This window comes from Malaclemys terrapin, chromosome 1 (genome assembly GCF_027887155.1).
Source record: "Malaclemys terrapin pileata isolate rMalTer1 chromosome 1, rMalTer1.hap1, whole genome shotgun sequence".
NCBI lineage: Eukaryota > Metazoa > Chordata > Testudines > Emydidae > Malaclemys > Malaclemys terrapin.
The window spans coordinates 188,220,934-188,248,894 of NC_071505.1; the positions used below are offsets into that span (position 1 = coordinate 188,220,934).

General features: G+C 42.3%; 1 protein-coding gene across 1 annotated transcript in view; it reads left to right on the forward strand.

Moving 5' to 3' along the window:
- The window catches only part of HUNK (hormonally up-regulated Neu-associated kinase), an 83,780-nt gene that overhangs the window by 34,188 nt on the left and 21,631 nt on the right, over nt 1-27,961 (forward strand). The window contains exons 3-5 of the mRNA XM_054047994.1: nt 7,080-7,135; nt 14,402-14,537; nt 16,480-16,607. Coding sequence (XP_053903969.1) covers nt 7,080-7,135; nt 14,402-14,537; nt 16,480-16,607 — 320 coding nt within the window. The remainder of the gene's footprint in view (nt 1-7,079; nt 7,136-14,401; nt 14,538-16,479; nt 16,608-27,961) is intronic.

Consider the following 27,961-nt stretch of genomic DNA (forward strand, 5'->3'; position numbering starts at 1 on the left):
CATTTGGCACAATGGGGGCTGATCTCAGCTGGAGTTTCTAGCACTACTGTAATATAAATAAGTGTGGGAAAAATTATTTCCTCTACTGGTTCCATTGCAACAATTAGGTAAATTGAATGTACTGACTCAAGTTGAAATAGATCCATGACATGGAGTATTGTCATTGCCCTTGCGAAAAGTGCCACAAGTAGTCTGGGCCTTGATTTTCTATTTTTTTCTAAAAGTATGGGCAGGAATAGAGGCAGCACAGTGTCCCTTCACACCACATTGAGGTCCACATTGCGCCTTTCAAGGATAAAAGTCTCAGGTGGGGGCTTTGGGCGAAGAAAACTGCAAGGATTTCCTCACTGAGATTCCTGTGTCATCTTTTTCTGAGGGTGAGGGGTTTGTGTGCCCCTCTTGTGTCCCCCTTGTGTCCCTTTCCTGTTCCAAAACCTGACTGATCTCAAGGATTCATGGGAGGCCCAGGTTATCCATGCAGAGCCCCAGTGTTGGTTCTGGCCACATCTCCCCTCTCTCAACTCCTCACCAGCACACATCAAAGGGAGTCATGCTGCTATGCACCATCTGGCTGCAGCGCCCCCAAAAAGGGAAGATATGACCTGGGGTATATTAACTTTTCCAGACAAGTTTCATGGGATTGGAAGGAGGAGGACTCTTCTGCACAGAGAACTCTCCACAGGTGCTAGAGAAATAGGGGGAGCTGCCCTGAAACCACCCAAATTCCCATCTACATGGAGGGGCTGAGCTCCATGCATGGACGCGCAGATATTGGAGGGCACGATCTGTCCCATGATGTTAGTCTAGTATTTACTTAGAAGAAAAAGTGCCACCTACTGCATTCCTAGTACCACTATACTGCCCGTAGCTTTTCCTTGGAAGTCTCCTATCCAAGTAGTGACCAAGTCCAAACCTGCTTAACTGGTACAATTTGGCAGGATCAGTCAGTATAGTTGTAAGTATTTTCTATGGAGGCTTAACCATTCAATATCTTGTCTTTCATTACATATGTGATATTTGGAGTTTCATAAAGAGACAAGAAAGCCCGCTGGAAGGATAATTAGAATTTGTTGCATTGGATCTCTGTTTGCATAAGAAAGAGAAATGCTAATAGCTGCCTCTGGAGTTGTCCTTCAGCCTGTTGGGCTTTGAGCTATAGAAGCTCTGAAAATAGACTGCTCAATCAGTAGCATTAAAAAAACAAGAAAGAAAGAAAGAATCAGTGCGGAAGTCTGATTCATTCTCACCCTGAATGCAATGACAATATTCTCTTGTTGTTGTTGTTATTTTTAAAACTGTTTCAAAAATAGCAGCACTCAAATCTATTTTGTGATCTGTGGGTGTTCACATTCCCTGTTTGATAAAGAAAACACAGCCGCTGGGGTCTAATGTGGGTTGATATTGTTGGTGCCCCTTTCAGAACTGGTTCTTTTGATCATTCATCCTCTTGAATGGAGATGGGCATTTAAAGAAAATAAGTAAATTGTTTGAATATTTTGTTCCAAAAATTCAACAAATTTGTCAGCTAAATTATTCACCGAATATACTCACAAATTATCTTCCTGGTTCTGTAAGTTGGGTGAAAAAAATTAGTTAAATAACATATTTGAAATATTATAATGAAACTCAGCTAAGCTATCTGATGGATGTTATTTACCCAGCTCCACTCATTATGATAAAGTCTTGGTATGGTGAGAAATCACTCTGATTTCAGGACCAGATATGGGACCCTGAATTCAAAGGAAATGTGTCTTTTAAGAGTATAGTGACATGCAAACAGAAACTCCAAGCAGCCTCATTTATTTTAGAGATAAGTAAATTGCTTGTGTATATGTATTGTAAGTGATGTATGTTGCCATAGACACATGCCTTCCTAGACCTTTCTGAGGCCAATACTGACTGTGAAGGATGTAGATGGTAAACTCCTCTGTGCAGGGACTGTTTTCTCCCGAAGGTGTAGCCAGCACTGAGAACTCTGAAATACAAGATAATATATACCCTAAATATAACTTTGTGTAAAAAAAAAAAAAAAAAAAAAATGTGGATCATTGTTATGATGAGATGAGCTGGTTGGTTGTTAAAATTGTGCAAGTAGCAAGCTCAAATATGACTCAGATAGGAATCTTTATCTTTCCCTCTGACAGAAGAAAACAAACCCAAATGGCAGTATATGGTGAAGCTTTCTCTTTTCAGAGGGTGTTTACACAGGCCTTCATGCTGTCAAAAACCAGGATGAACATTAAGCCCCTTGGGAGCATAAGGACAACAAAGAAAATGAAGTGAAAGCCTGGGTGCTTGCAACAGCATCCCACAGGAAATTCTCAACAACCTTTTTAAAGTAATTTTAACAAAATTCAATCCTATTCAGTGCAATTACTGTCAGAATGTCAAAGAAAGGAATTTAATAATGTATTGGGAGCAAAGATAGAAAAAACAGGGTATACAGAAAGCTATCTTTTTTCTTCATGGAAATATATTCATACCTTCTGTTAGGATTGTGCAATTAAAAATATCAGAACTGTTGCAGACAAGAGAAATATATATGGATAGGATTGGAATATCTATATTTTTTCATCCACTGCCTCTCTTCCGCCCCCCCCCCCCCCCAAAAAAAAAAAGCGCACATTGAGAAGAGTGAAGGTAGTGTCCTAGGATTCAGTCGTTTAGGACATCATAAGATTCGTGCGTTGACACCCCTTGCTTGATGTATTAGCTTTGATAACTTTCATCCTATTAATTTTAAGTGCAAGTAGTCTGGTGGCTGGTGCAATATTTGTGACAGATCTTTGCACTAGAGAAGAAGATCTCCTTTTGAAATGCAAAGCTGGTTTGTCTTTCTATTTTATGATATATTTCAAAGTTACCATTAGTCATTCTCTGTTGGAGCACAATGTCATTAACAAACTAAGCATTGCTTTAAGGATGTCAATCCAAATTCCCTTTTCACTTACACTGATACTACCACGTTGATGTCAATGGTCTTGGGCCCAATGAATATTGTTTGGTAACAAAAATGGTCCCTTTGGAATGTACATAAGCATTATAACTGAATCCATGCCATCTGCTGTCTATTTCACCTCCAGCTCTTCTTGTGGCTATAAAGTGGTTGAGGGTGGGTGAATTAGCATTGGGTTGGTTCTTTTCTTATTTTGAGATGGAGAATGTAATGCAGGATGCACCCACCATCACTACTGCTTTGCAGCTGCCTGCTGATAACAAAACATTGACTTCCAGCAAACACATTGACTCCCTGCCCCCCACCTATCATAAAAATAAAATGCAGAATGCAAAAGAAGCCGGAGTTTTGCTGTGTGACACCTGCAATGGTAGTGAATATTTATAAACTTATTTTAAGCTGCCCAACTAAAGACTTGAACTACTGGCTGGAATAAGGGTTTCAAAAGTGGGCCCTAAAGTTATGCATGAAACAAACAAAAAACCAAAAGAGGGAAACATATTTTCAAAAACGGGGAACGACGACAGCATGTTCATAGTTTCACAGCGCAGGAAACTATAAGTATTCTCTGTTTCTCTGTATTACAGTAATAGAGCTTGGTTTGTGCTGAAGGTCTTACCATTTCTAGACCTTAGTAACTAGCAGTACTGCCAGCACCAAGTGTTGGCTCAGCCCTTGCAAAATCAGGAGATTTAAAAAAAGAATGTTGGGTTTTTTTACTAAGGCTTGGTCTACACTAAACCCCCAAATCGAACTAAGGTACGCAACTTCAGCTACGTGAATAACGTAGCTGAAGTCGACATACCTTAGTTCGAACTTACCCCCGTCCAGACCCGGCAGGCAGGCTCCCCCGTCGACTCCGCGTACTCCTCGCGGCGAGCAGGATTACCGGAGTCGACGGGGAGCACTTCTGAGTTCGATTTATCGCGTCCAGACTAGACGCGATAAATCGAACCCAGAAGTTCGATTGCCTGCCGCCGAACCAGCGCAGTAAGTATAGACAAGCCCTTAGTCTCCTGGTTTCTGAACCTTTAGGATGCACCCAGGTCATGTGTTCAAGCTTTTCACTCATGAAGGCTGGAAACTTACTTTTGTGGAAAAACAAACAAACCAAAACATGAAAACTGATATTTTCCTGTAGTCTTATGCCACGAATCCAGGAACCTGGACTTTAAGGAACACACCAAAAAGTGTGAAACTCATGCCAAAATCGCGAAAGTCGCAAAAATTGCAACGTTGACCTAGGGCCTTGATCTTGCAAAGATTTCTGCACGTGCTTAACTTTACACACGCTGTGTAGTCCCATTGATTTCAATCAGGGCCAGATTGGTTTCTGTGTCCCTGCATAAGTTGTATATGCGCTATGCGGCTTGGCCATTTTAAAAGCATCCTTAGTCAGAGTAGATTAGATGTGTGTTTGTTTTTATTTTTGTTTTTTACTTTCTGTAAATCAGCACAATACGTTTTCCTACTCTCTCTTACAAATACAGCTATGAGTGTCCTCAGTTCAAATGAATTATCATGAACTTTCTCAGCTGAAGATATCATTTGGACACACACATTCACTCAAAACAGAATTAACAGAGCAGAGCAAATGAAAACAATACAGAAACTTCAATGCAATAACAGTCAATCCTGTTCCTGCAGGATGAGCCCAAGCCAGGCATAAAACCAGCTGTGATCAAAATGAGATAAATAGCATGTCAACTCCACCTCTCCCAAGGCACTGACCTATTCATTCACTAATATTCTATTCTGTAAGTGCTCTGTCTGCTAGGAAAGGGCCCCACACTGACTGTGTGGCTCTTTTCCTGAAAAATTTCCCATCATTACTAACACCACTGCAGCTCCATTGAAGCATCAGAGGTCAAATGCCAGAGACTGCCTGGAGCCTTAAGCACCATGTTATCTAACCCTGCTCAGAGCAGGTCTGTGTGGTATAAATGCTGGCGGGTGCCTTGTCTATGTTAATGCTAACACTGATACAGCATAAGCAATGGTGGGACATTTTCCAGCAAAAAGATGTAGTGTACACAAGGCTCCTCTGGGGTACTCTGCTTCCTTTTGCAGCACCTCAGGCATAATTTACTTGATGGTAAAGGTGTGTCTAACTAATTGGAGCCAAAGTTCACTTGTTGGTTGATAATAAGCTGAATGTTTTTAAAAGAGTCATTTTGCTGTTGCTTTTGGCTTCATCCACTGAGGTTAAAAAAAGAAACATGCACTCACTGGGCCTGAACCAGCGTGTCCTTAGGTAAAACCCCACTCACTTCAATCACTTTTTAAAAGCGATATGCTTGTAATAATCAAAAATGGAATATTAATGAAAAAAATCATTCTTGGGAACTATCCCTTTGAAATATAAACAGACTATAGGGACAAGAAGGGGACCTTACCTCAGTTACTACCACTTTCTATTGACAATATTCCTTTAAAATATTCTCCAGACGTACCCCTCTCCAGATTTGCTATATTGTTGTCAAAAAGACTGATACCAAGGGTGTGTATGCACCTCCTCCATGCATATTGAACAGGATCATTGTACACAGAGTGGGCTTACTCATTCACACGCTCAGAGTCCACATCCCTGAAAGCAAAAATAATTGTGAGGGTATGGCTTGATTTGACAGGGAGGTGGGTGTTGCATTGGTTTCTGATTTTACTGGTTTGGGGTTTTGTTCTTTATTTCAAAGAAGGATTAAAAAGAAATAGAACAGCTCTCAGGTATAAAAAAGGCAATAATCATTTCCACTATCAAAATGCTGAGTTGTTCACCAGGTAAGGGCCAGTCTACACTAGAAAATTAGTTTGACCCAGCTACACCACTCAGGAATATGAAAAATCCACCCCCCTGAGCGATGTAGTTAAGCCAACCTAACTCCCCATGTGGACAGTGGTAGATCAATGGAAGAATTCTTTCGTCGACCTGGCTACTGCTCTTGGGGAAGCGGATTCATTACAGTGATGGGAGAACCCCTCCTGTCGGCGTAGGTAGTGTCTAAGCAAGCCCTAAGTAGAAGTATACTGATCTAGTTCACAGTGCTGCATTTTAAAAAACTTTCAGATTAACAAATTAGTGGTACATATGGACTACTAGATCAGTTACCACTTACCGGTAAATCTGTTGAGAATGCAGGCATATGGGTAAACAGCCTGGATTAACCAGGTCTGACTGCACTCTACGGTACAGCCTGTCTATTTTTAGCTATTTTATTTTTCTCTCTGTCTGTGACACTTTTACTTTCTGTGTTTTTATTTTTCTTAAACTTTCTTTTACATGTCTTTAGTTGTATGTATTTTTAGTCTTTCTATTCTTTCACTCATTTATCTTGTTATTCTAATTACCTTTGTGGCTTTTTTATTCCTTCTGTGGGCGTTTTGCCTGCTTTTCACTGATTTTCAGCTTTCATTTCATCTAGCAATTCTCTCTCCTTTTTAAAAATCTTACCTCTTTCTCACTAATACTTTGTCTTAATCCTAAAACTTTCTTTTAACTTCCAAATCATTTCTCTCCCTGTTCACAGATGTAGTATCATCTAGTACTGGACAATTCACTTTACTGCATGAAATTCTGTTTGCGTCTCCTGATTTCACTCCAGATCAACTTATTTCCTGGTGGTTTGGCCCTGTTCAGTGGTTCCCAAACTTGTTCCGCCGCTTGTGCAGGGAAATCCCCTGGCAGGCCAGGCCGGTTTGTGTACCTGCTGTGTCCGCAGGTTTGGCCGATTGCGGCTCCCAGTGGCCGTGGTTCGCTGCTCCAGGCCAATGGGAGCTGCTGGAGGCGGCGGCCAGTACGTCACTCGGCTCACGCCGCTTTCTATGACAGCCTCTCTGAAAGTCTGTGTCTACAGGCACTCAGACAATGAAGAAATGAGATGTAGAAATCTAAGGCCCAAAGGATAAGGGGCTGTAATTTTGGAGAGAAACACTATATTCTTTATATGTAACAAAATGCTTTAAGTGTAAAACTAAACTCAGCTTTAACCATGGAACCATGTCCGCTGCTTCCATAATTCATAATATCTATTACTATTTCTGAATCTTGTAAAAAAAACCAGTTGAGAATGACAAAAAGTTATTTCATCATTTCAGATGCTCACTCAAAATATTTTATTTCTTTCAGAGACTTGAAGATAGAAAATCTGTTGCTAGATGAAGACAACAATATCAAGCTTATTGGTATGAAACTCTTTTGGCAATTCCAATAACAGAAGTCTGTGCAATCATATAAAGGGAATTTTTGAGTCTTCACAATCCTCCACGTGACAACACATAATGGTGTTACAGAGAGATGCTGAGAGAGTGCAAATAGCATCCAAGCTGTTGCTAAAAGCACCCTGTGAAAAATGTTCCAGTGAATTCAGATTTATTTATTAAAGGTCCGATCCAGCAGTTTTTACTTAGGCAGAACTGCTATGGAAATCAGTGGGAGCAATGCCAGAGTGAGGATTACCAAAGTGATCCCACAAAAATAATTTGTTTTACCCTGTTAATTTCATATTTATTAAGTGCTGGATTCTGCCCCCAGATGCACATGCTTCTGCTGAAGTCAGATGAGAAATTGATTTAGAAGCTTTTTTTAAAAAATAAAATCAACAAGGGGCTCTTGATTGTATTACGGCACGCATTGTAGGCAGTGCTCAATTCATTCAAGTCCTGCAGACATTGTAGGTTAATTGTCGATGAATATGTTCTTCTTTCACTGCCTGTGTATAACTCCCATTAATGTTAATATGGGCATTGAAAGGAAAATATGCCCCTTATTAAAGAACATCTGTTTATTTATTTCCATGCCTGCACATTTTCCAGCAGCAGTATCTTTAGTTGTCTACTTAGAAGCCAGATTCTTTCTTTCACTCTGTCTTTGAAAGAGAGGTTTCATCATCTCAGACTTGATGAAAAGTGGTGACTAAACTTAGGTCAAAAGGCGAGCCAGTTCATCTATATGAACGATACACATCTCTGTGCAAACAAGAAGGGACTACTAATGTATTTTAAAATATCCAAATCTACTTAGGAATTCGGTGTTTTGAAAAATGGCCATGACTTGTTAGTCACTACATTTTAGTGAATTAAGTAACTCTGGAAGGATAATAGCAAAACAAAATGTTGCATTGCCTCAATTGCAGGTCAAGAGGATATTGATATGTTACCATGAATCATTCATCAGTAATGATGGATACCACCCATTATCTCAGTTTAGCAGCTAAGTGAGACCAGATGGTTTGTAACACTGTAATGAGAATATCTGATGGATTTAAAGAATTTATATAATTTTCTTGTTATTCGAGGTTTGATTACCCAACAGTACATACACTTGACATCCAAATACAGACACAGTCAGATGATTCATATACAATATAAAACTGGTGTGCCAAAACAAAAGAAAAAATTTCCAAACTGTTTCCACAGTCTTGCTTCAGTTGCATAAGTAAGGTCTCTTCACAGTGGGTGGCATGGAAAGGATAGGGAAGGAGATGTTTAGATCTTCCTTAGACTAGCTAGCATTAAAATAAATTGTTCTCTAGTCCTCACAACTGACAGCATCTTAACAGTAGCAGATTGTACTCAGTATGTGTTTTTAAAACAAGGCAATTAAATCCCATTGTCCAACTGTATATGTTATAAAACATAAAGAGCTTTTTATTAGACTAATAGTTTATTAGACTAAAAGTAAAAGCAGATTTACAGTCAATCCAAACAGCTACATTGTATCACAAGTTAGCTGAAACCCCTTGTTTCAGGTTCTCCTATTCTGTAAGGAAATCCTCGGATTTAATTTTCTTGAGAAGGCCACCGTTTGATGAAGTAATCCAAAACAGATATGAGTTATCTTTTAAGTTATCCACCAATTTGTTGGCTAATGCATCTCCTCTGAACAGTTCTTTATATGACACCGGGGTAGTGATGGTCCTGATACCTTAGCGACACCAGTTCAGGGCAACTGCATTTGTATTCCCGCTCTATCGACCAGAAAGGACGTCTACTTTCAGGCTTCTGGCTCCCCAGCTGTTGACTCTCTTGGGTGGAGACGTGTCTCTCTTCCTCTTGACGAGGGTATCTCCAGGCCACACAGCTCCCTGCTTTCACTATAAATTCCCTAGCAAAGTCAGGCACCTAAGCCAGCCTGCTTTACTTTTCTCTTCAGAGACAATACACAGTGTAATTGCCACATTAGGTACCACACGGCCCTTTCTAATCAAGCACATTTACTCTGAAGGTAAAAGCACTACAGAGAAAACGGATTAAAAACAATAAAAAAACCTACATGCATACTAATCAGCTTACCAGAGATCAGCCCCTCACTCCAACAAGGGTTCTGGCTGGTGAGCAGTGCTTCAAACCTTACCCAGGGGTTTTCCTGTGGTTACCCATTCATAACTCCTTTAGCTCAGAACAAGCACCCCCATGAATCCGTGAGTTACTCCTTTATGTCGTTTGGGCCCTTTGGTCCTGGGAATAGGTGATTTATAGACAAAGGTCTCATCCCCATGGTGAATCTCAAAAGATCAGGTTAGGAGGTGGGTATTTGGATTTCCCTCCTCCAAAGTATTTCCTAGGAAACCTACTCAACTAACAGCTCATTCTTGTCTTAACCCATTATTTAAGAGTCCTTTGAAGCTCATAACACTTCCCAAGGTTTGGATTAGTCCTGTGTCCTAGACAAGTTACATACAATCCCCCAACAGCACAAACATTTTTAATACTATGAACTCCTAAGATACTTAAACTTAATTCAGTAAGGTTTGTCCTGGATAATGCAGGAAATTGCCATACCTGTCACAACACACAGACAAGTATTTCTGAAAATTTTGTTCTGAAATCCTTATGGCAGTGTTTTTTTAAACTGTGGTCCACAGACCCACTATGTCTAAGATTTCCAAAGGGGTCCGCACCTCCATTTGAAATTTTTTAGGGGTCCACAAATGAAAAAAGGTTGAAAAAAGTCTATTGATTCATTCCATTGGAGCTACGTTTGGGTGGAACAGAGAAGAGGGACCACAGGGAACTGGTTGCAGCTCCTGATTCAGGATCCCCGGCCCTGGTGCAGGTTAGGGCACAGAGGCAGCTCTAACTTACACCAAGTGGAGGATTGAGTGTAGTGGAGATTCGTGCCATGCCTCCACCTTGTCCTGCCCTGGCCATGCCCTCACATTTCCCTTAAAGGGGGCAGCTGGCAGCAGAGCTGCCTCTGCCAGCCTTCTGCGAGCAGAGGAACTCTTCTGTGTAGGGGGAATTCTCTACTGGCAGACTTGTGTTGAGAGAATCTGCCCCTCGCGGCTCCCCTGCACACTCTCTCATTTAGATGATAATGAAATATTTTATATCACCATAACTATGAAAGGTCTCTCGGCGGAGGCTGTCATTGTACGGATGCTTTCCAGCAAGGGTTTCTGAGTGGCAATGAGTCTGATTTGGAGGATGAAGCTCTCCTTTCTATGCATGAATATGCAGAGATGTTCAGCTACTAAGATAACTTATGGTAAGCTCCTTGGGGCAGGGACTGCAGTCTGATGTGGAATAGGACTCTGGGAATTCAGTTCCCATGGGAATGCATGAGTAAACAGGAACTTTCGAAATCAGATGACTGTATTAGGTCATTGCTCTTCAAGTAACCAAAACATTTTTTATTTATTTTTTACTTTGATCAACATAAGAGTTACATTCTGTATTAGGTGCCAGTGTGCTTGGTATTATACAAAACACAGACGAAGACAGTGCCTGCCCTAAGGAACTTAATACAAATTATCTCAGTAACAGAATACCTCTGCTTACTCACGCATACAAATGAGAGCTTAATTCCTTGAGTCTGCCTCCTGTTCTGCATCACAGTGCCAGAATGATGGCTTCTGATTTTGTCAGTTCTTCTTTGCTACATATTAGGATGATTTAAAGTAAGTTGTTAGTGATTTGTATTAAGTGCATTGGCTATAGTCTGTTATACATATTCCTTTTATTGCATGAAGTGTCGCCCTTGTCAGCTGCTTGCTAAGACTCAGATCTGAGAAGTAGGTTTTTGAGGTCTGGGTGAAATAAATGTGCTTCTCTATAGCCAGCAGCCTTTGATCAGTGGTATCTGATAAAGACACAATCGTAATGCTAGTTATGCAGCTTGGGGCATTCTTGGTACCACAGGTTGGCATTCTGTTCAAGAAATAATGGGCCAAAAGCAGCTCTAGTGTAAGTGGATGCAACTCCACTGAAGTTGCTGCAGCTTTGCCTGCTTGCACAAGGGCTGAATTAACCCCTAAGTTCTTATATTGAATGTCTGAGAGTACTAATGGCCCTGTTATTTAGTAACATTCCCATCACTGTAATAGTCTAGTTTAATCAGTAGCCCATATGCTGAGCTCACTATTGTGCTCCTGAAGGTGTTACAACATAGAAGTGTAATGTGATGGTTCCCTGGTTCAGCATTAAGAGGAACAGTGAGGGAGTTTCCTCATGTCATAATATTTACTTTGAGGAACCAATGATGGTCTTTGATCTTAATTCAGCAAACAGCAAAGGTTACAAAAGATATTGGATAAAGACAATACCAGTATTACAATTATCAGTGTTAGTGCCAATTACATTCTGTCATTAAGATCAAAAGTAAATATTTATGTAAAAGCCCAGTGCATATACTACCAATATTTTAACAAAGAGCTTCTTCAAAAATGTTCCCCTTTAGTCTGTGATAAAATCCCTGTCCAAGGCACACCTCTTGGTAGTGCAAAGAAAGGAAGAGTGAAGAACTGGGGAATCTACTCATTTGTTTTCTGCAAGGAAAGAGTTTTTGTTTCAGTAAGCACAGCTAAAGAAGGACACAGCATCACTGTGCAAACCACCTTATATTTAGTTAATTCCCTGGACGTATTTATAGTTTAAACAAATATGGTGCATCAGATCCTCAGCTAGTGTAAAATGGCACAGGTCCATTGAGTGTCGTGGCGTGGTGCTGATTTACACCTCCTGAGAATCTGACTCATTAAGTATTTTGTCAAGTAAAGCACAGTGTTAAAGTTGTGCAGTTTGAAAGGGCAGGGTTGTGGTAGGGTAAGACCTTATTCATAGATTCATAGATTCTAGGACTGGAAGGGACCTCGAGAGGTCATCGAGTCCAGTCCCCTGCCCTCATGGCAGGACCAAATACTGTCTAGACCATCCCTGACCTTGTATGGGGGTATCCTTCATAGGAATCTTATAACTATCTTACACTTGATGTAATCTGGTCCAGTCTATGCACAAAATAATAATAACAACAACAGCGAGAATATTCAGAAGTATTTGTATAAACTCCAGGGATAAGTTATCTTTGGCAGGGATGATTAATCAGTATCCAGACAGGGTAGGATTCCATCATAGGCAAGAAATAGTCCCAACCCTTCCTTCAGTTTTAATAGGGTTACCATATTTCAACAAGCAAAAAAGAGGACGGGAGGAGCCCCGCCCTAGCCCCGCCCCTGCCCCTCACACTTCCCACCCCCCCAGAACCCCCAACCCTCCCCCCGTTCCTTGTCCCCTGACTGCCCCCTCCTGGGACCCCTGCCCCTAACTGCCCCCCGGGACTCCACTCCCTATCTAAGCCTCCTTGCCTCTTGTCCCCTGACTGCCCCAACCCTTATCCACACCCCCACCCCCAGACAGACCCCTGGGACTCCCACGCCCCATCCAACCACTCCCCACCCCCTGACAGCCCCCCCCAGAACTCCCAACCCATCTAAACCCCTCTGCTCCCTGTCCCCTGACTGCTCCGATCCCTCTCCACACTCCTGCCCCCTGACAGCCCCCCCAGAACTCCCAACCCATCTAAACCCCTCTGCTCCCTGTCCCCTGACTGCTCCGATCCCTCTCCCCACTCCTGCCCCCTGACAGCTCCCCCCCAGAACTCCCAGCCCCCTACCCCCCACTCCTTGTCCCCTGACTGCCCCCTCCTGGGACCCCTGCTCCTAACTGCCCTCCAGAACCCCACCCCCTACCTAAGACTCCCTGTTCCTTGTCCCCTAACTGCCCCCTCCTAAGACCCCCCCCCAACTGCCCCCCAGGACCCTACCCCCTACCTGTACCCTGACTGCCCAAAACTTTCTCCACTCCCCTCCAAAAGCCCCCACCCGTTTCTTGACTGCCCCATCCAGAACCTCCCTGTCCCTTCTCCTGCCCCCCCTTACCCTGCTGCTCAGAACAGGGTGTTGGGCTCTGTGCCAGCCGGACACATGGCTGAGCTCCCCAGCACAACACAAAACCCGGTCCCTGGCCCTGCACAGGGCTGCCGGAGCGGGCTGCAGGAGGAGGAGCTGCCGGCCGGCTCAGAATGCAGGGGGGGGGGGGTGGGAGGAGGAAGCTGCTCCGGAGTCCAGCCCGGGACTTTCCTGCAGCCCTCCCAGCCGCTCGCTCTGCTCTGCCAGGGGAGGGGGAAATCCCGGACATTGTGAGTGCTTTACAAATTCCCCCCGGACGCTATTTTTAGCACACAAAAGGAGGACATGTCCGGGTAAATCCGGACGAATGGTAACCCTAGTTTTAACAATGTGCTCCTGCAGACTCCCTCCAGCACATTTTGAATGCTCAAATGTAGCATAGTGCACATGTATTCTGTGCTTGCCTTCCTCCCAAATAGTCAGTCAAGTGGAAAGTATTCGTGTGCATTCACTTAGACACTTCAGCTCACATGGTAATCTTTATAACTTTATTTTTTCCTAGGCATTATTCAGTTTTCCTGTCTAAACTGATTCATTTAAATCACCCTGAGATCCATATGCGTTGTATGCATTCTGGGAATTTGTAAGAAGCATGAATCAAATCAAAACATTCAACTGGAAATGGAGACTTTACATGGATAGATCATATATCGCTAAGGGCTACAAATACATTACTTCAAACAAACAAAAAACCTAAACAAAAAAACCCCAATTTTTTTTTCCACCCATATTTTTCCCTATTTGCCATTTCAGAGTCAGAGTGCTGACTCTGCAACCTTGTGTTTATATATTACCACCACAGCCCTAGAAAGCAAAACCTCTTGTTAAGGTTGACGGCTCATTTACACGATTTAGTGAAAAAGTTTGAAGCTCTAAGATTTAGACTTTGCCTTTTAGCAACGTTTTGCAATAATATAAAATATTTGACAATCTTAAGGTCATCTTCTGCCCCATACACATGCACACGCAGGCCAAATTCTGCTCTCAGCTGTACGCCTGCAACACCCAGTGAAATCACGCCGTTGCAAGTGTGCATCTGACAACAGAATGTATCCTAAGTTTTGTTTCTCGAATAAATTAAAAAATTACTTGACAAAATCTTCTATTCTTTCAATCCATAAAGGCAGCTAACTCTTGAAAGTTATTTTTCAGGATGATTTCTTATTATGGCAGTAGACTGCATATGTCTGGAAAAACTATATTCTTTTCACTAATGTTTCAGTGCATGTGTGTGTATTATCTAGTATTTCTTTCCTTTTCACAGACTTTGGCTTGAGCAACTGTGCGGGTATCTTGGGTTACTCTGATCCATTCAGCACACAGTGTGGCAGCCCCGCCTATGCAGCTCCAGAACTTCTTGCAAGGAAAAAATATGGTCCCAAAATAGACGTTTGGTCCATGTGAGTTATGTAGCTTGTAACAGCTCATTTTTTATTTTTATTTTTTTTACTGTAGATCATATCAGATATATTAAAGTGTTTGGTTATTGTGATCAACCAAATTCTCTAGGAATAGCATGACCCACTGCTTGGGGGACATCTGGATTAGAAAATGAACTTTATTATATTTTATATTGATTATTTAGATTTGGAGGAGCTGAAAATGTGCTAAAAACTTTCCAAACACAGAGGAAGATATGGTTTTTACACTGAAGGGCATAGAATATACTGTATGTAGTTCCTTTTACACCTAAGGATCTCCAACCCTCCCACTAAATCCATATATTATATACAGTCAGCTCTGGCATGAAGGCTGGAAACTACCCAGATCACTGTATAAAGAACATAATAGTAAAGGGAGAAGACATTTCAGCTGAGGAAACTTGGACAAGCCTTTTCTCAGACAAATACAAGAAATGTTGTGAGATTTTTAATGTCCATGCAGTGCAGACAAAAGAGTCCATTGCCTGAGGTAGGGGAATACTAAAGATGTTTTGGAGCCAATGTGTCTGCATTACTGGAAAGGCTTGGACTGCACTCCTCTATTTGCCCACCTGTTGGCCCATATGTGGTGTCAGCTGTATATACGGACACTTGTTTCTTCTCCTGGTTGGAAATAAACACAGTTGTAATCCATGAGCAGGAAGAAGTGGGGAAGTGGCATAAGGTCAAACATTAAAGAGGTACTGCCTTCCTGAGCAGTAGAAGTTCTAGCCCTGCTCTGCTACTGACTGGCTGTGCAGCCTCAGGCAAACCATTTAACCTCTCCGTGACTCAGTTTCCCTGTCAGTAAATTGGGGATCACAAAACTTACATGCCTGAATTGTGAGCATTCACTAATTAACTTTTTATAGCCCTTTGAAAATGTAAAGTGTTATCTAGGTATTAATACTGCTAAGAGGGATAGACCATAGATCTACATAGCAGTAAGAGAATAGTCAAATGTATGCTTATGTACAATGGGTTAATTTCTTCTATAACTCCATTGACGTCAGTGCACCAGGGCTGAATTTGATCCAATCATATCTTTTTACAACTAACCATTTTTAAGGAGCTTTACAAGTCGGAGCCTAATTTGTAGTCTCTGCTCTGAAGAGATCCAGAGCTAAACTATCATACAGCTACTTAATCTCTCACTCCTGCACAGGGTCATCCGTCTACATCAGGGATAGGGTTACCAGCACTGTGGAATGCAGAAGCTCTTACTGTGATTGAAATGCAGACAATTAGAAGGCTGCCATTCTTCTAAACCCTTAACCTTTACCAGCAAAAATATCCTGTGCCAATATTTTTTTTTAATTTAAGAAAAAATATAGTTAGTGCCTAGCCTTCCCTGTATTTAACCACACTATTGCTATGGAGTATGACACCTTATAATGCACTGACTTCATTTCTATGCTGCGCACGAGTTACTGAGATTGCCAGCAAAATGGAAAAAGTAAATTCTCAAAGGGAATTTAATTTAAAGGCCCTTTTAGGAGCGAGGAGAAATAGACGAAACATAACCGAGTTTTCATCAGTGAATTGGCCAGTTTTGGGGAGTTAATACCAAGAATTGTTCAGGTCTTGTTAGAGAGCTGCTTTATGGGCCTGATTCAAAGTCCATCGATATCAGTGGGAGTCTTTCCACTGGCATTGGCTCTGGATCGGGACCTTTATGTGAAACTCCCACTGACATCAGTGACCATTCCACATGCAGAGCAGCAGTAGAATCAGGCTCCTATTCCAAAGGTTCTGAGGACCCTAAAGAAATGAAAGTTGCACATTATTTTTACAGTTGTTGAACATTAAAGTGAAAGTATTGCAGATAACTGCAACGTCTACGCTTTCCTACATGCCTTTCCCCACTCCTGATGGCATACTTTTAGTTCCTTAACTGTTTCTTCTCTGCTTCTCTTTTCAGTGGAGTGAATATGTATGCTATGTTGACTGGGACTTTACCTTTCACTGTGGAGCCATTCAGTCTGAGAGCTTTGTACCAGAAAATGGTAGACAAAGAAATGAATCCTTTCCCTGCCCAACTCTCCACAGGTAATCAGCACAGCATCCCCAAGTCTATTCATATTCATTCAGGTGGAACCATTGCATTTAACTGTGGATTTCAAGATTTTGCACCAGCATAACATGTTAACTGTGAAAGAATGTAGATTTTTTTTCATTAGAGTTAAAAAAAAAAAAAAGATCTGCATGTGCCACAATAACATAATGCTTTGCTTTTTGAACACAAGATAGAGAGGGACAATGTTGCAATGAATCTGAGGTATGAGCATGCTGCAGTATTGTGGAGAGGAATTTGTGGAGTTGCTCTGGTTTTTCTGGTGTGTTTGGTCTATTTTTCATTTCAAATGATTCAACTGAGTTAGATTACAAGATTATTAGTTATTATTAATAATAAAATATTTGTTCCCACAGTAGATCCTTGCCGTTTGCAACAGTATCATTGCTAAACTTCAATACAAATTGTGTCAGCATGTGTCAAAAACCCTGGCTTTTTTCTTAGGTTTCATTTGCCTATACAGAATTTGGTCTTTCCTCTTATTCTCCAAACAGAGACAGAATTTTAATCTTTTTAACCTCCTGTGACAATGAGTTCCACAGTCTAAATATGCACAGTGTGAAAAAATATTTCATTTGATCAGTTCTGAGTTTGCAGCCTTTTAATTTCATTGAATGTCCCCTTGTTCTTGAGATATCAGAGATGAAGAACAGATGCTTCCGACCTGCCTTCTCTGTATCAGTCATCATTTTATATATTTTTATCAGGTACTGCCCACATTTGCTAGTCGAGGGACAAGGTGGAGGATAGAGGGACTTGCTGAACCTTCACTTGCTCTCAGCATGGGAATGTTGTGGCAGGGAATTGGGAGCGTTGAGTTGTAAATTGGGGATCAGCACTCTGTGTGTAGGAGTTAGGATAGTCAAGACTAGGTAGGGAGAAGTGGGTGATGGTACCGAGGGGGAGTAGTACTGGATTGTTGCTGAGTGATGGGTAGTGGGTAGAGTGTAGGGATATGCAGTTGGGGAATCCTGATTGGGGATCAGTTGCTGATCCGGAGGTGGGTCTGATGCTGCAGCTGGGAGGGGGGACTGTCTGTGCAGGTTATTGGAGGGACTATGAAGGTAGAAAATGGTGAGGGGGACAGGAAAATGGTGAACAGCGGTGAGGGCTGTAAGTAAGGACTGCCTCCCACAGATTAGCAGCGTACCAGCTAGGGGCATGTAGAGTGGGCGCTCCTTTTGCAGTTATTTATGTAGAGTTGGGGAGAGAAGGCATGTTGGCAGTTGCAGAGGAGATGCAGCTAGGTCCAACATTCAGGGGTGGATTAGGAATGCAGATAGAGAGCATGTTGGAAGTACACATAAGGCGTGGATTTTCCACTGGTTCCCTTCCTCACAGTAGAAGGTGCCCATGGTCACTGGGCCATTATTTTAGACGATTTGTTGCATTTAGGAATCACTGGGTAAAATTCAATGGGCTGTGTTATACAGGGGTCAGACAAGATGATCATAATGTTCCCTTCTGGCCTGGAATCTATGAACGTGTGTAATGTATGAATGTGTTTTGCTTTTTCAAATGTAATTGTACTTGTTCCTTCATAATGTGCAGTTGGTTGGAACTTTTCATGTTCACATTGAAACATGTGAAGGTATTTATGTGAATTTCACTTAGGCCTGGTCTACACTAGGAAATTAGGTCATTATAACTACATCGTTCAGGTGTGTGAAAAATCCACACCGCTTGAGGAGGTGGACTACCTACACCCTTAGGAGAGTCCCTCCTGTTGGCATAGGTAGGGTCTGCATGGAAGCACTACATCAGTGCAGCCTCAGAGTTTACTTCCCATTCACTATAGAAATTCACTGTAAAAGTGTTTTGCTCCTATGGAGATATCTGTGTGCTTGAAAGAGCCCCAAGAATCCCCCTAGTTATTGCAAGTTTGTAGAAATGGTAAATATTACTGCTGCTGTTTACTATTAAATCCCTTCCATCCATGCTTTCCAGGCCCTGAATCCCAGCCTCTGTCTTCTGACTGAGGAGAGCTAAAGAAAGCTCTCTTTGGAGTCTGTCAGCATTGCTCCTTGTTCATCCCGGACCTGCGTGTGGCACTCCTCTTCTGCCCAAGATTCATGTGCTAGTGTTTTATGAGTGAGCTGCAAGTCTCAGTATCTATCTGATACAATTAGAGTGTTCTATATTCCCATTCCAGAGTCTTCCTGATAGGATTCTGTTGCATTAAATTGCCATTTTTATATCCTAGTCCACTTTCTAAAGCTCCACTGAGTAATTGTGTTATGAGTAAGATTATAATAACTGCTTTATGCTGTACTGGACGAGGTCCCAAATCTTGATCCTCTTGAAGTCAATGACAAAGCTCTTATTGACCTCAGTGGGACCAGGATGTGATGCTAAAACTATACAAAGCTGGGATTCAGAGAGGCCTCTACCAATTCAGGTCTGTTTCTTACTGGATATTTTCTAGTGTACTTGGACCAGTGGGCTTTGTCCATTATTCGTTTTCATTGTCAGGATAGAATTCTTCCAAAAATTGCATCTTTGTGTAATTTGTAGCCATCTAACATGAAGCTCTACAGCGAAAGTAACATTTTATTTATCCAGTGGAAGTTACAGTAGTTACTTTGAGCTTTCAGAAATAGAAGATTAATGGAACAGACTTAAATCTGTTAGCCTTTACCCTACTGTACATAAAGGTATGCCTCAGTTCTTGATTTAAGGCAGGGGACCTGCACATTCACTGATTTGGCAAACCGTGATTTAAGATGACATTTGTTCTTGCCACTGTTAGGTTGTGGGTCAGTAGACAACAGCTATTCTGCTCCTCTGCTTGGCAAATTGTTGAATTTGTTAACTCTTTAGGGAGACAGCCCTTTTTCTTTAGCCATGTAATGGTTTGAGTATTTTTCTGATGCATGTAGAGGTCTGAGGAGAAATTATTTGCAAAAGATTCTTTAACTGTGCAGTATATGTTGTATCAACATATAATTTCTTGAATACAAAGTCAGTTACATCAAACAAGCAGCCACTCTAATCTGCAAAAGATAATAACGTAGTTTATCCAAAAGTTAAAATTTTCAGTGACCATGAGCACCCAAAGCAACTATATGGCAACAATGGGCCAGAATTTGAAGTTGGTGTTCAATCTTCCTTCTAGGAATCCTTTTTTCATTTGGCCTCTTAGACAACAGAGCCATCCTGGTATTGGTTTTAGATTAACAACATTTCCATTGGTAAAGAGCTTGACAGCAACCTCACACAGATTCTTGGCTTCTCTCTTTACTTCTTCTGTACCTCAGATATTTTCCTTTTGGGAATAGAGAGATGAAATGAGGACTACAGGAATACTTCCAAAAGGGTGTTCATCTACACAGTGCTTTCCAAACTCTGAGCCATAACTCCCTTGGGGAGCCACAAAGGGTTCATGAGGACCCTGTGAGTGTTTGGGAGTAAAATGGAATTGCTTCGCCCATTTTTTGTTTTCTAGTTAAGAGACTATTAAACTTGCCTTAAAAATCACCTGTGTTTTAACTAAGGGTTCTGCTTCTTATGCTGCTGCCAGGGCTGGGAGTCTCTGCGTATATCTACAATACAGTTGGGAGCAAGCCTTGCAGCCTGGGTAGACAGGCTCGCGCAAACTCAAGCTACCACATTAAAGATAGCAGTGTGGATGTTGTGGCATTGGTGGCATCTCGGGCTAGCACCCGGAGCCCAGATCCAGGGGATTGGGTGGGCTTGGATTCAGGTGGCTAATCTGAGAGACCGTCCCTGCTGCAACATCCACAGCGTTATTTTTAGCATGCTATCTGGAGTGAAGATAGCACACGTGTGTCTGCCTGGGCTGGGAGACTTCGTCCCAGCTGTAGCATAGACACACCCTCTGTGCCCTTCTCTCCTGCAGGGAGCCTTCTGCAGAGAGACTTCCTGTTGGAGGAGTCAGTCAGCTGGAAGTCTCTCAGCTGAAAGCCCACAGTTGAGGTAGAGACAGGTGCATCTCCTCTTTATAATGGAATGATTTTTGCCAAATGCTAAGCCTATATGTAACAATCATTGGGCTGAAGAGGAAGATGATTTTCATAAAGTTAAACAGAAAAGGAAGCAAAGTAGATACTATGACAATAGTTACATTATGTTTGGATTTTTGTGTCTTGCTATTACTGTGGAAAATCCACAGCCACAGCGTGTCATTTGTTTTCAAGTGTTAGTAATTGAGAGTGCAAGGCCTGGGAAATTAGAGACATTTGGAAACCAAACACGCAGAATCTGTAAACAAGAGGCATGAATTTTCCCTTCAGATACAAGAAGAATTAAAGTGGCAAAAAAAAAAAAAAAAAAAGTCATGTCTAAAGAAGCACTGTTCCTCAGAAAGCCGTAGAATCACCTTTTGGTGCGGCCATGTGAATTGCGAAATGCAAACACGCACACACCACTGGCAAGTCCCATCGATTTCCAGCAGCAATAGACGTGTGTAGAATTATGATTGGGAAACGTGCAGCCATGACACTGAAAACCATTCCTATGCCAAATAATACCATCCATCGACACACCGATGCTCTTGCAGAGAACTTCCAGGGCCAGTTGATAAAACAAGTGAAGAAGAGTTAATATTTTGCATTGCAGCTTGATAAATCTGCAGACATAGCCAAGCTTCAGGCTCAGCTTCGGTGTTACGTGAAGATTTGTCAAAGCCGGTACAGTAGTTGAAGAAATTCTCTTCCTCAAAGAAATCCCAATCTGAACAACCGATGAAGAAATGTTCAAAATCCTCAATTAATTCATAGTAGATGAAGGTCTCGACTGGGCTATGTGTGTGGGGCTATGCACTGATGGGGCAGCAGCCAGGACTGGAAAGAACAGTGGGCTTGAATTATGAGTAAAGAAAGTGACACGAGCAGCAATTTGGACACACTGGATGATTCATCACCAAGCTTTGGCTCAAAGAAGTTGCAACCTGAAGTACACGAGGCCCTCAATGTTTAAATAGTTAATCTTATAAGCAGGGCCATACCAAATTCCTGGCCATGAAAAACGCGTCATGAACAGTGAAATCTGGTCTCCCGCCATGAAATCTGGTCTTTTGTGTGCTTTTACCCTATACTATACAGATTTCATGGGGGAGACCAGCGTTTCTCAAATTGGGGATCCTGATCCAAAAGGAAGTTGCAGGGGGGGTCATAAGGTTATTTTAAGGGGGGAATCACATATTGCCACCCTTACTTCTGCACTGCTGCCTTCAGAGCTGGGTTGCCGGAGAGGGTGGCTGTTGGCCTACTGCCCAGCTCTGAAGGCAGTCACCGCTCTCCAGCTCTAAAGGCAGCACCTCCACCAGCAGCAGCGCAGAAATAAGAGTAGTAGTACCACAACCCCCCCTACAATAACCTTGTGACCCCCCCCCACAACTTCTTTTTGGGTCAGAACCCCTACAGTTACAACACTTTGAAATTTCAGATTTAAATAGCTGAAATCATGAAATTTACGATTTTTAAAATTCTGTGGCGGTGAAATTGACCAAAATGGACCATGAATTTGGTAGGGTCCTACTTATAAAATCCTGGGCAGTGAACACATTGTTTCAATATTCTGTGTGAAGCAAAGAGCTCTGCCCACACTCAGCTTCTGTTTTACAGTGAAGTTAGGTGGTTGTCACATGGGAAAATGTTACAACGTGTCCTTGAATTGTGTGACAAAATCAGAATATTCCTCCTTAGGAAAACAGACCTTGCAGATTACATATGTAAATGTGGACTTGACTATGTTAGTTATCTGGTGGACATGTTTGGCATACTGAATATACTGAATCTAATACTTCAAGGAAGGAATACAAGTATACTAGATATATTTGAGAAAATATACTAGAGAAAATCAGGGGATTCTTGAAGCTTTGTCTTTGGAGATGCTACGTTTAAAAGGGAGTTACCAAGATGTTTCCAGTGTTATCAAACTTTTAAAAAGAACAGAGTGAAAGTGATCAAAACCTCTTAGAGACCAAATATTAGCTCATGTGTCTGGATTGTATTCCCTTTTTGATGAATATTTTTCTGGAATTGAACATGAATCTCCAAATACCAACTGGATTCAAATCCCATTCTCAATAACAGTTGACTCCATTCCAACCTCAAGCTTTCGTGCTCAAGAAAATCTCTTGGAATAGACAACTGATCACACACTCAAGACAAAGTTTTCAAATCTAAGAAAGCAGGAATTCTGGATTCTGTTAAAGAAGGGTATGAAAAACTCAGTAGAAGCTATAAAAGTGCTGCTTCCATTCATCTCTGTGGGTGTGTCTACACTGCAATTAAACACCCTGCTGTCTCATGTCAGCTAACTCAGGCTCGCAGGGCTCGGGCAACAGGGCTGTAAAATTGTGGTGTAGACGTTTGGGCTCAGTCTGGAGCCCAAGTTCTGGGACCCCACATGGGGGAGGGTCCCAGAGTTCGAACGTCTCACCTCAATTTTACAGTCCCGCAACTCGAGCTGTGCAAGCCCAAGTCAGCTGACCCAGGCCAGCGGTGGGTGTGTAAGTGCAGTGTAAACATACTCGGTGAGTCTGGGCTTTGAGCAATGATTTCTGTGAAAACTAAACACAGAAATAATTTAAATTTTGAAAAATGACTTATGGCTGGTGCTATCAGAGAGTCAACCATCAGGCAAACTGTGCAGTTTGAAACAGACCCAATATTTTCACTAAAATCTTGGACTATGTCCAAACACACCCCAAAATCCATATTTTTAATTATAGTTTTAAAAACATGGATTAGATTAGATTATATCTTTAAACAAATTGTATGTGGTTGAATAAAGTCCCCAAACTGTCCAGGTTATAGTGTCTCTCTTGAAACTAGTGTTCTGAGTTGGTTAAAAAAAAAAAAAGACATTTGGTTGTGGAAAGCCACCAAGTTTTTAAATATTTGTAAGAAAGCTGCAGTACTAAAAAGTTTGGGAACCACATCTGTAGAGCATTCAAGTTTAATCTCAGTTTCTTTTATTTTAAGGGCTTTCCCTCTCTCTGCTTATTACAACTTATTTATGTTACAGAACTCTTGATAGTCCATACATTCACTGGTATTTTATCTTTTAATTACTGCATCCCAATGATTGTGTTTGTAAAGCCTATCAAACAGTATCTCCAGGGTGTGTAAGCGTACGTGCCATTAAGCAAACCCTGTGAAGCAGAAAATGAGGTGTTAGTTAAAATTCCATAAATGAGTTGCATCATCTAATGACCTCTATCGCTAATACAGTTTTAAGGGGTTTTAAAAATTGGGTCTAACTTATGGCTCAATGGTATGAAATTGCCTTAGCTTGTTTCATGTGGTCAGTAGTACAGACAGCAATTCTATGCATAATTTCACCAAGCAGACATTCACATTCGGCATTCTCTAAACAATAGAAACCAAATTGTTTCTGACCACTGCAAGGAATGTGGCTTCTCAGTGTCAAAACAGAAGAATGTTTGTATTCCTATTAATAAAACTCGTTCTACAATTTTTTAAAACTGAGCTTGGTATCTGAATGAAATTTAAAGAGAAACTAAGTTTCCAGTGATATTGGTCTTGAAACGGTAAAGAGAACAAACATTATCCCAAAATTATACCACAGAAAGAAAATTCTGTCAAGTGTAAGGTCAGTGGCTAACAAGATTAGCACCATCCTTGATTTCATCATAGATGAAGATAAACAACAGTTGGCTGGATAATTCAGTTATACCTTTGTTAGCTCAGCTACTTTGTTCAGCATGGACCAAGGGAATGGTATAACAGTTTTATTTACATCTGACTTCATATGTAACATGCTCCACCTCCAAAGATCGATCTGTTAGCTTCATGTTTGCTTTTCCGTACAATTCATGGGGTTAGGTCTTATGCCTAGGACCCTACCAAATTCACAGTCCATTTTAGTCAATTTCACGGTCATAGGATTTTTAAAATAATAAATTTAATGATTTCAGCTATTTAAATCTGAAATTTCTTGGTGTTGTAATTGTAGCGGTCTTGACACAAAAAGGAGTTGTGTGTGTGTGTGGGGAGGGGGTCACAAGGTTATGTAGGGGGGGTTGCGTTACTGCTACCCTTACCTCTGTGCTGCTGCTGCTGGTGGCAGCCCTGCCTTCAGAGCTGGGTGGCTGGAGGGCGGCAGCTGCTGGCCGAGAGCCCAGCTCTGAAGGCTGTGCTGCTCGTGTGGCAGCGGCCCTGAAGTAAGGATGGCACGGTCTGGTATTGCCACCCTTACTTCTGTGCTGCTGGCTGCAGAGCTGGGCCCTCAGTCAGCAGCTGCCACTGTCTGGCCGCCTAGCTCTGAAATCAGTGCAGAAGTAAGGGTGGCAATACTGCAACCCCCCTAAAATAATCTTGTGACCCCCCCCCCCCCCCCTGCAACTCCCTTTTAGGTCAGGACTCCCAATTTGAGAAACGCTGGTCTCCCCCATGAAATCTGTATAGTATAGGGTAAAAGCACACAAAAAACCAGATTTACGCGAGGAGACCAGATTTCACCGTCCGTGATGCTTTTTTCATGGCCGTGAATTTGGTAGGGCCCTACTTATGCCTGTAGGGTTTGGATCCTGGCTAACTGAGAAACTGCCTCTCTCCTTCTGTGCCATCACAACGCTTAAGATTAACTGAGGTACTTTTTCTAGATACTAGATGCAGAGCAATCTCAGTGGAGGGTTCTTGCCTCTGGAATTCATTTCATCCATCGTGAATCTTTTGATCTTTCTAGTATGGTATAAGTCTCATCCACTTAGTCATTTGCTGGAGGAAAAGGGAGCTTGTATAGGGAACTGAACTCATTTGGGGACTGAGTTTATTTACATAACACTTTCAATAAGCATTGTGCACTGTTGTAACTGTGCTCAGAATCTATTGGGAGGTGCATTTTATAATTGGGGAAATGGGAAAAATGGAAAGTCATAAGTCAAAACAGAAGAACAATGGATTTGTTGTTCTTGACAATAGAGAATTCTTTACCTAAGAAACGTGACATGAGGATTGCAGTTGCAGGATGCTCATGGAACAGCCATAACATCAAGTTCCAAAAGATTTATGGACAGGTTTCCAGTCTTTCCCTGCTGTTACTGCAATATTATTGTCGTATGAAAATATGGAAAAGTCAGGAGAGATTTAAGCTAAAATAGCACATGGTAATTAATGATTTATGAAGATAGAAATAACTTTACAAAAATTCAGTTCATGCTTAGGTGACCTGGTAACTGCATAATCGTAATTCTCTCTGTCTGCCAAATGTAAACTTCTTGACAGTAAGCTGTCTAAATTGGATAGTCTCTCAGGGCCCCAGTTTCTGTAGGATGTTGAACACAGAGGCTCTCAAGTTGGTAGAGCTCAGCACCTACAGAACCTCATCCTGACTTACATAATACAAATCTCTCCCCTCCTTGTGTCATGAATCCACAGGATCTGTGCTATGGCCCAACTTTTAAACAGTCCCCATTCAATATGCTAGACCCCGAAGGCGTCCCACTGTTCCTAAAAGATAGGCCACATGGCCTCAATGCCTCTGAGGGCTTGACTACACTTACAAGTTAAAGCACATTAAATCAGCCCCGGGCGTCCTAAATCCTGAGGTGTCCACACTGGCAAGGCACGTAGAGCGCCTAGACTCTGCAGCTGGAGCGCTCCTGGTAATCCACCTCCACGAGAAGCATAGAACTTGCTGCGCCCTGGCTGAAACGCCCGGGAGTCAGTGTGGACGACGTGTTGCATTACTGCACTGTGAGTGGCCTCCAGAAACGTCCCATAATCCCCTGAAGTCAAGTGGCCATTCTTGTCATTGTTTTGAACTCGGCTGCAGGCATGGGGATATCCCCTTTCAAAGCTCTTGTTTCTGACAGCTTATCTGCTCCAGGACAAAGCAAACCATTACTGTGAAATGCTGCTGCTGTGAGTGTGTGTGAGAGAGAGAGGCGGGGGAGGGGGTGTCTGCTGCTCTCTGAACTTACAAGACAGCATGCTGACACACTCTCTGCCCCCCAAAACATACTGTCCCCCCACATACACACAACATACTCCCTGTCACACTCCACACCCTCCCCCCATTTGAAAAGCACACTGCAGCCACTTGCATGCTACCACAATGCACTGCTCTCTGTGGTGTTACAAGAGCTGCTAATGTGGCCACGCCAGTACGCTTGCAGCTGCCAGTGTAAACACACGGCAGCATTTTCCCTGCTGCGGTCTCCGAAGCTCCCAGCGCTCTACATCTGCAAGTGTAGCCAAGCCCTGAGACTCAGCCACTGGGCTCCAGCACTCCTGCTTCTCACTGTGAGCTCTGTCCAGCAAGTCCAACTGGGAAGGATTCCTGTTTAGAGACTTGCACCCTCTTCAGGGATCAGTGCACCTCTGCAAGCATTTGCAGTGACACCAGGCAACCTTTTCAAAACAGACTAGGGTTTATCAGTCAACTGGAATGCAGCATTGGGAAGTTCTTAGTTGGCATAAAGAAGCAAAAGTTAAGGCAGTAGCCCACACCAGGGCTCTCTTGTAGGAACCATCAGGGTTTCTTTTCTCTGTCTTTTTCCATTCTCAATCCCAGGCAAGAGCTTCCTGTGTCTCTGTGAGCTCAGCTCTTAACGCAGACATCTGACACCTTTTGGGCTATTGTCCTCCTCCTGGGGAGCCCCGCTGAGTTCCCATGTTCCACCTGCTGGAGCTTCCCACTGTTAGGTGTCAGATGTTCAGTAGCTGGGGTTCCTGTTGTCTTTCTGGATCCTTCCTTGAAATGGGTTGGTTCTAGTCAGCCCTGAAGGAGCCATTCCTATCATCCCAAACACCTCATGTCTCCTGCTCTGGCACAGGAGCATTTTAACTTCTTGCACCCACTGGGTAGCAATACTAAGTCAAGAAAGTCACTGCCAGGCATAAAAATACAACAGAAAATTCACAACTTCAGTCATACGTTATCCACTGATCTGCTTTAGAACATAGGCACACACTTCCTCTTCCTGACCCCACATAGACCAGGCTTCATGGTGACTTCCTGAGCTGAGCATGCTCAAAGGACCAGTGATGTACATAAGGGAGGGAACTGGATAACAACATGACTGCAGACAAGAGCCTTTTAAAGGCAAGTGCACTTTATCTTTAGTTAACATTTATGCCCTTTTCAAATGGTTACATCCCGGCCTAGAGAGCGAACATGCTGCTCTCCTAACACAAAGGAGGGTACGGGAATAAAGAAGCCGATCGTTTGTGTTTGAGATGCCCATTGATTACTGTGTAAATGGCAGTCCATGTAGAGCATTTGGGACAATGGTGAAGAGGCTATGCCATTGCTACTCTAGTGCAAAAATGGATTCAGTTGTAAAAGACAAAAACCGCATAAAACAAGTGGGTAGTATCCACTGACCCAAGATTAA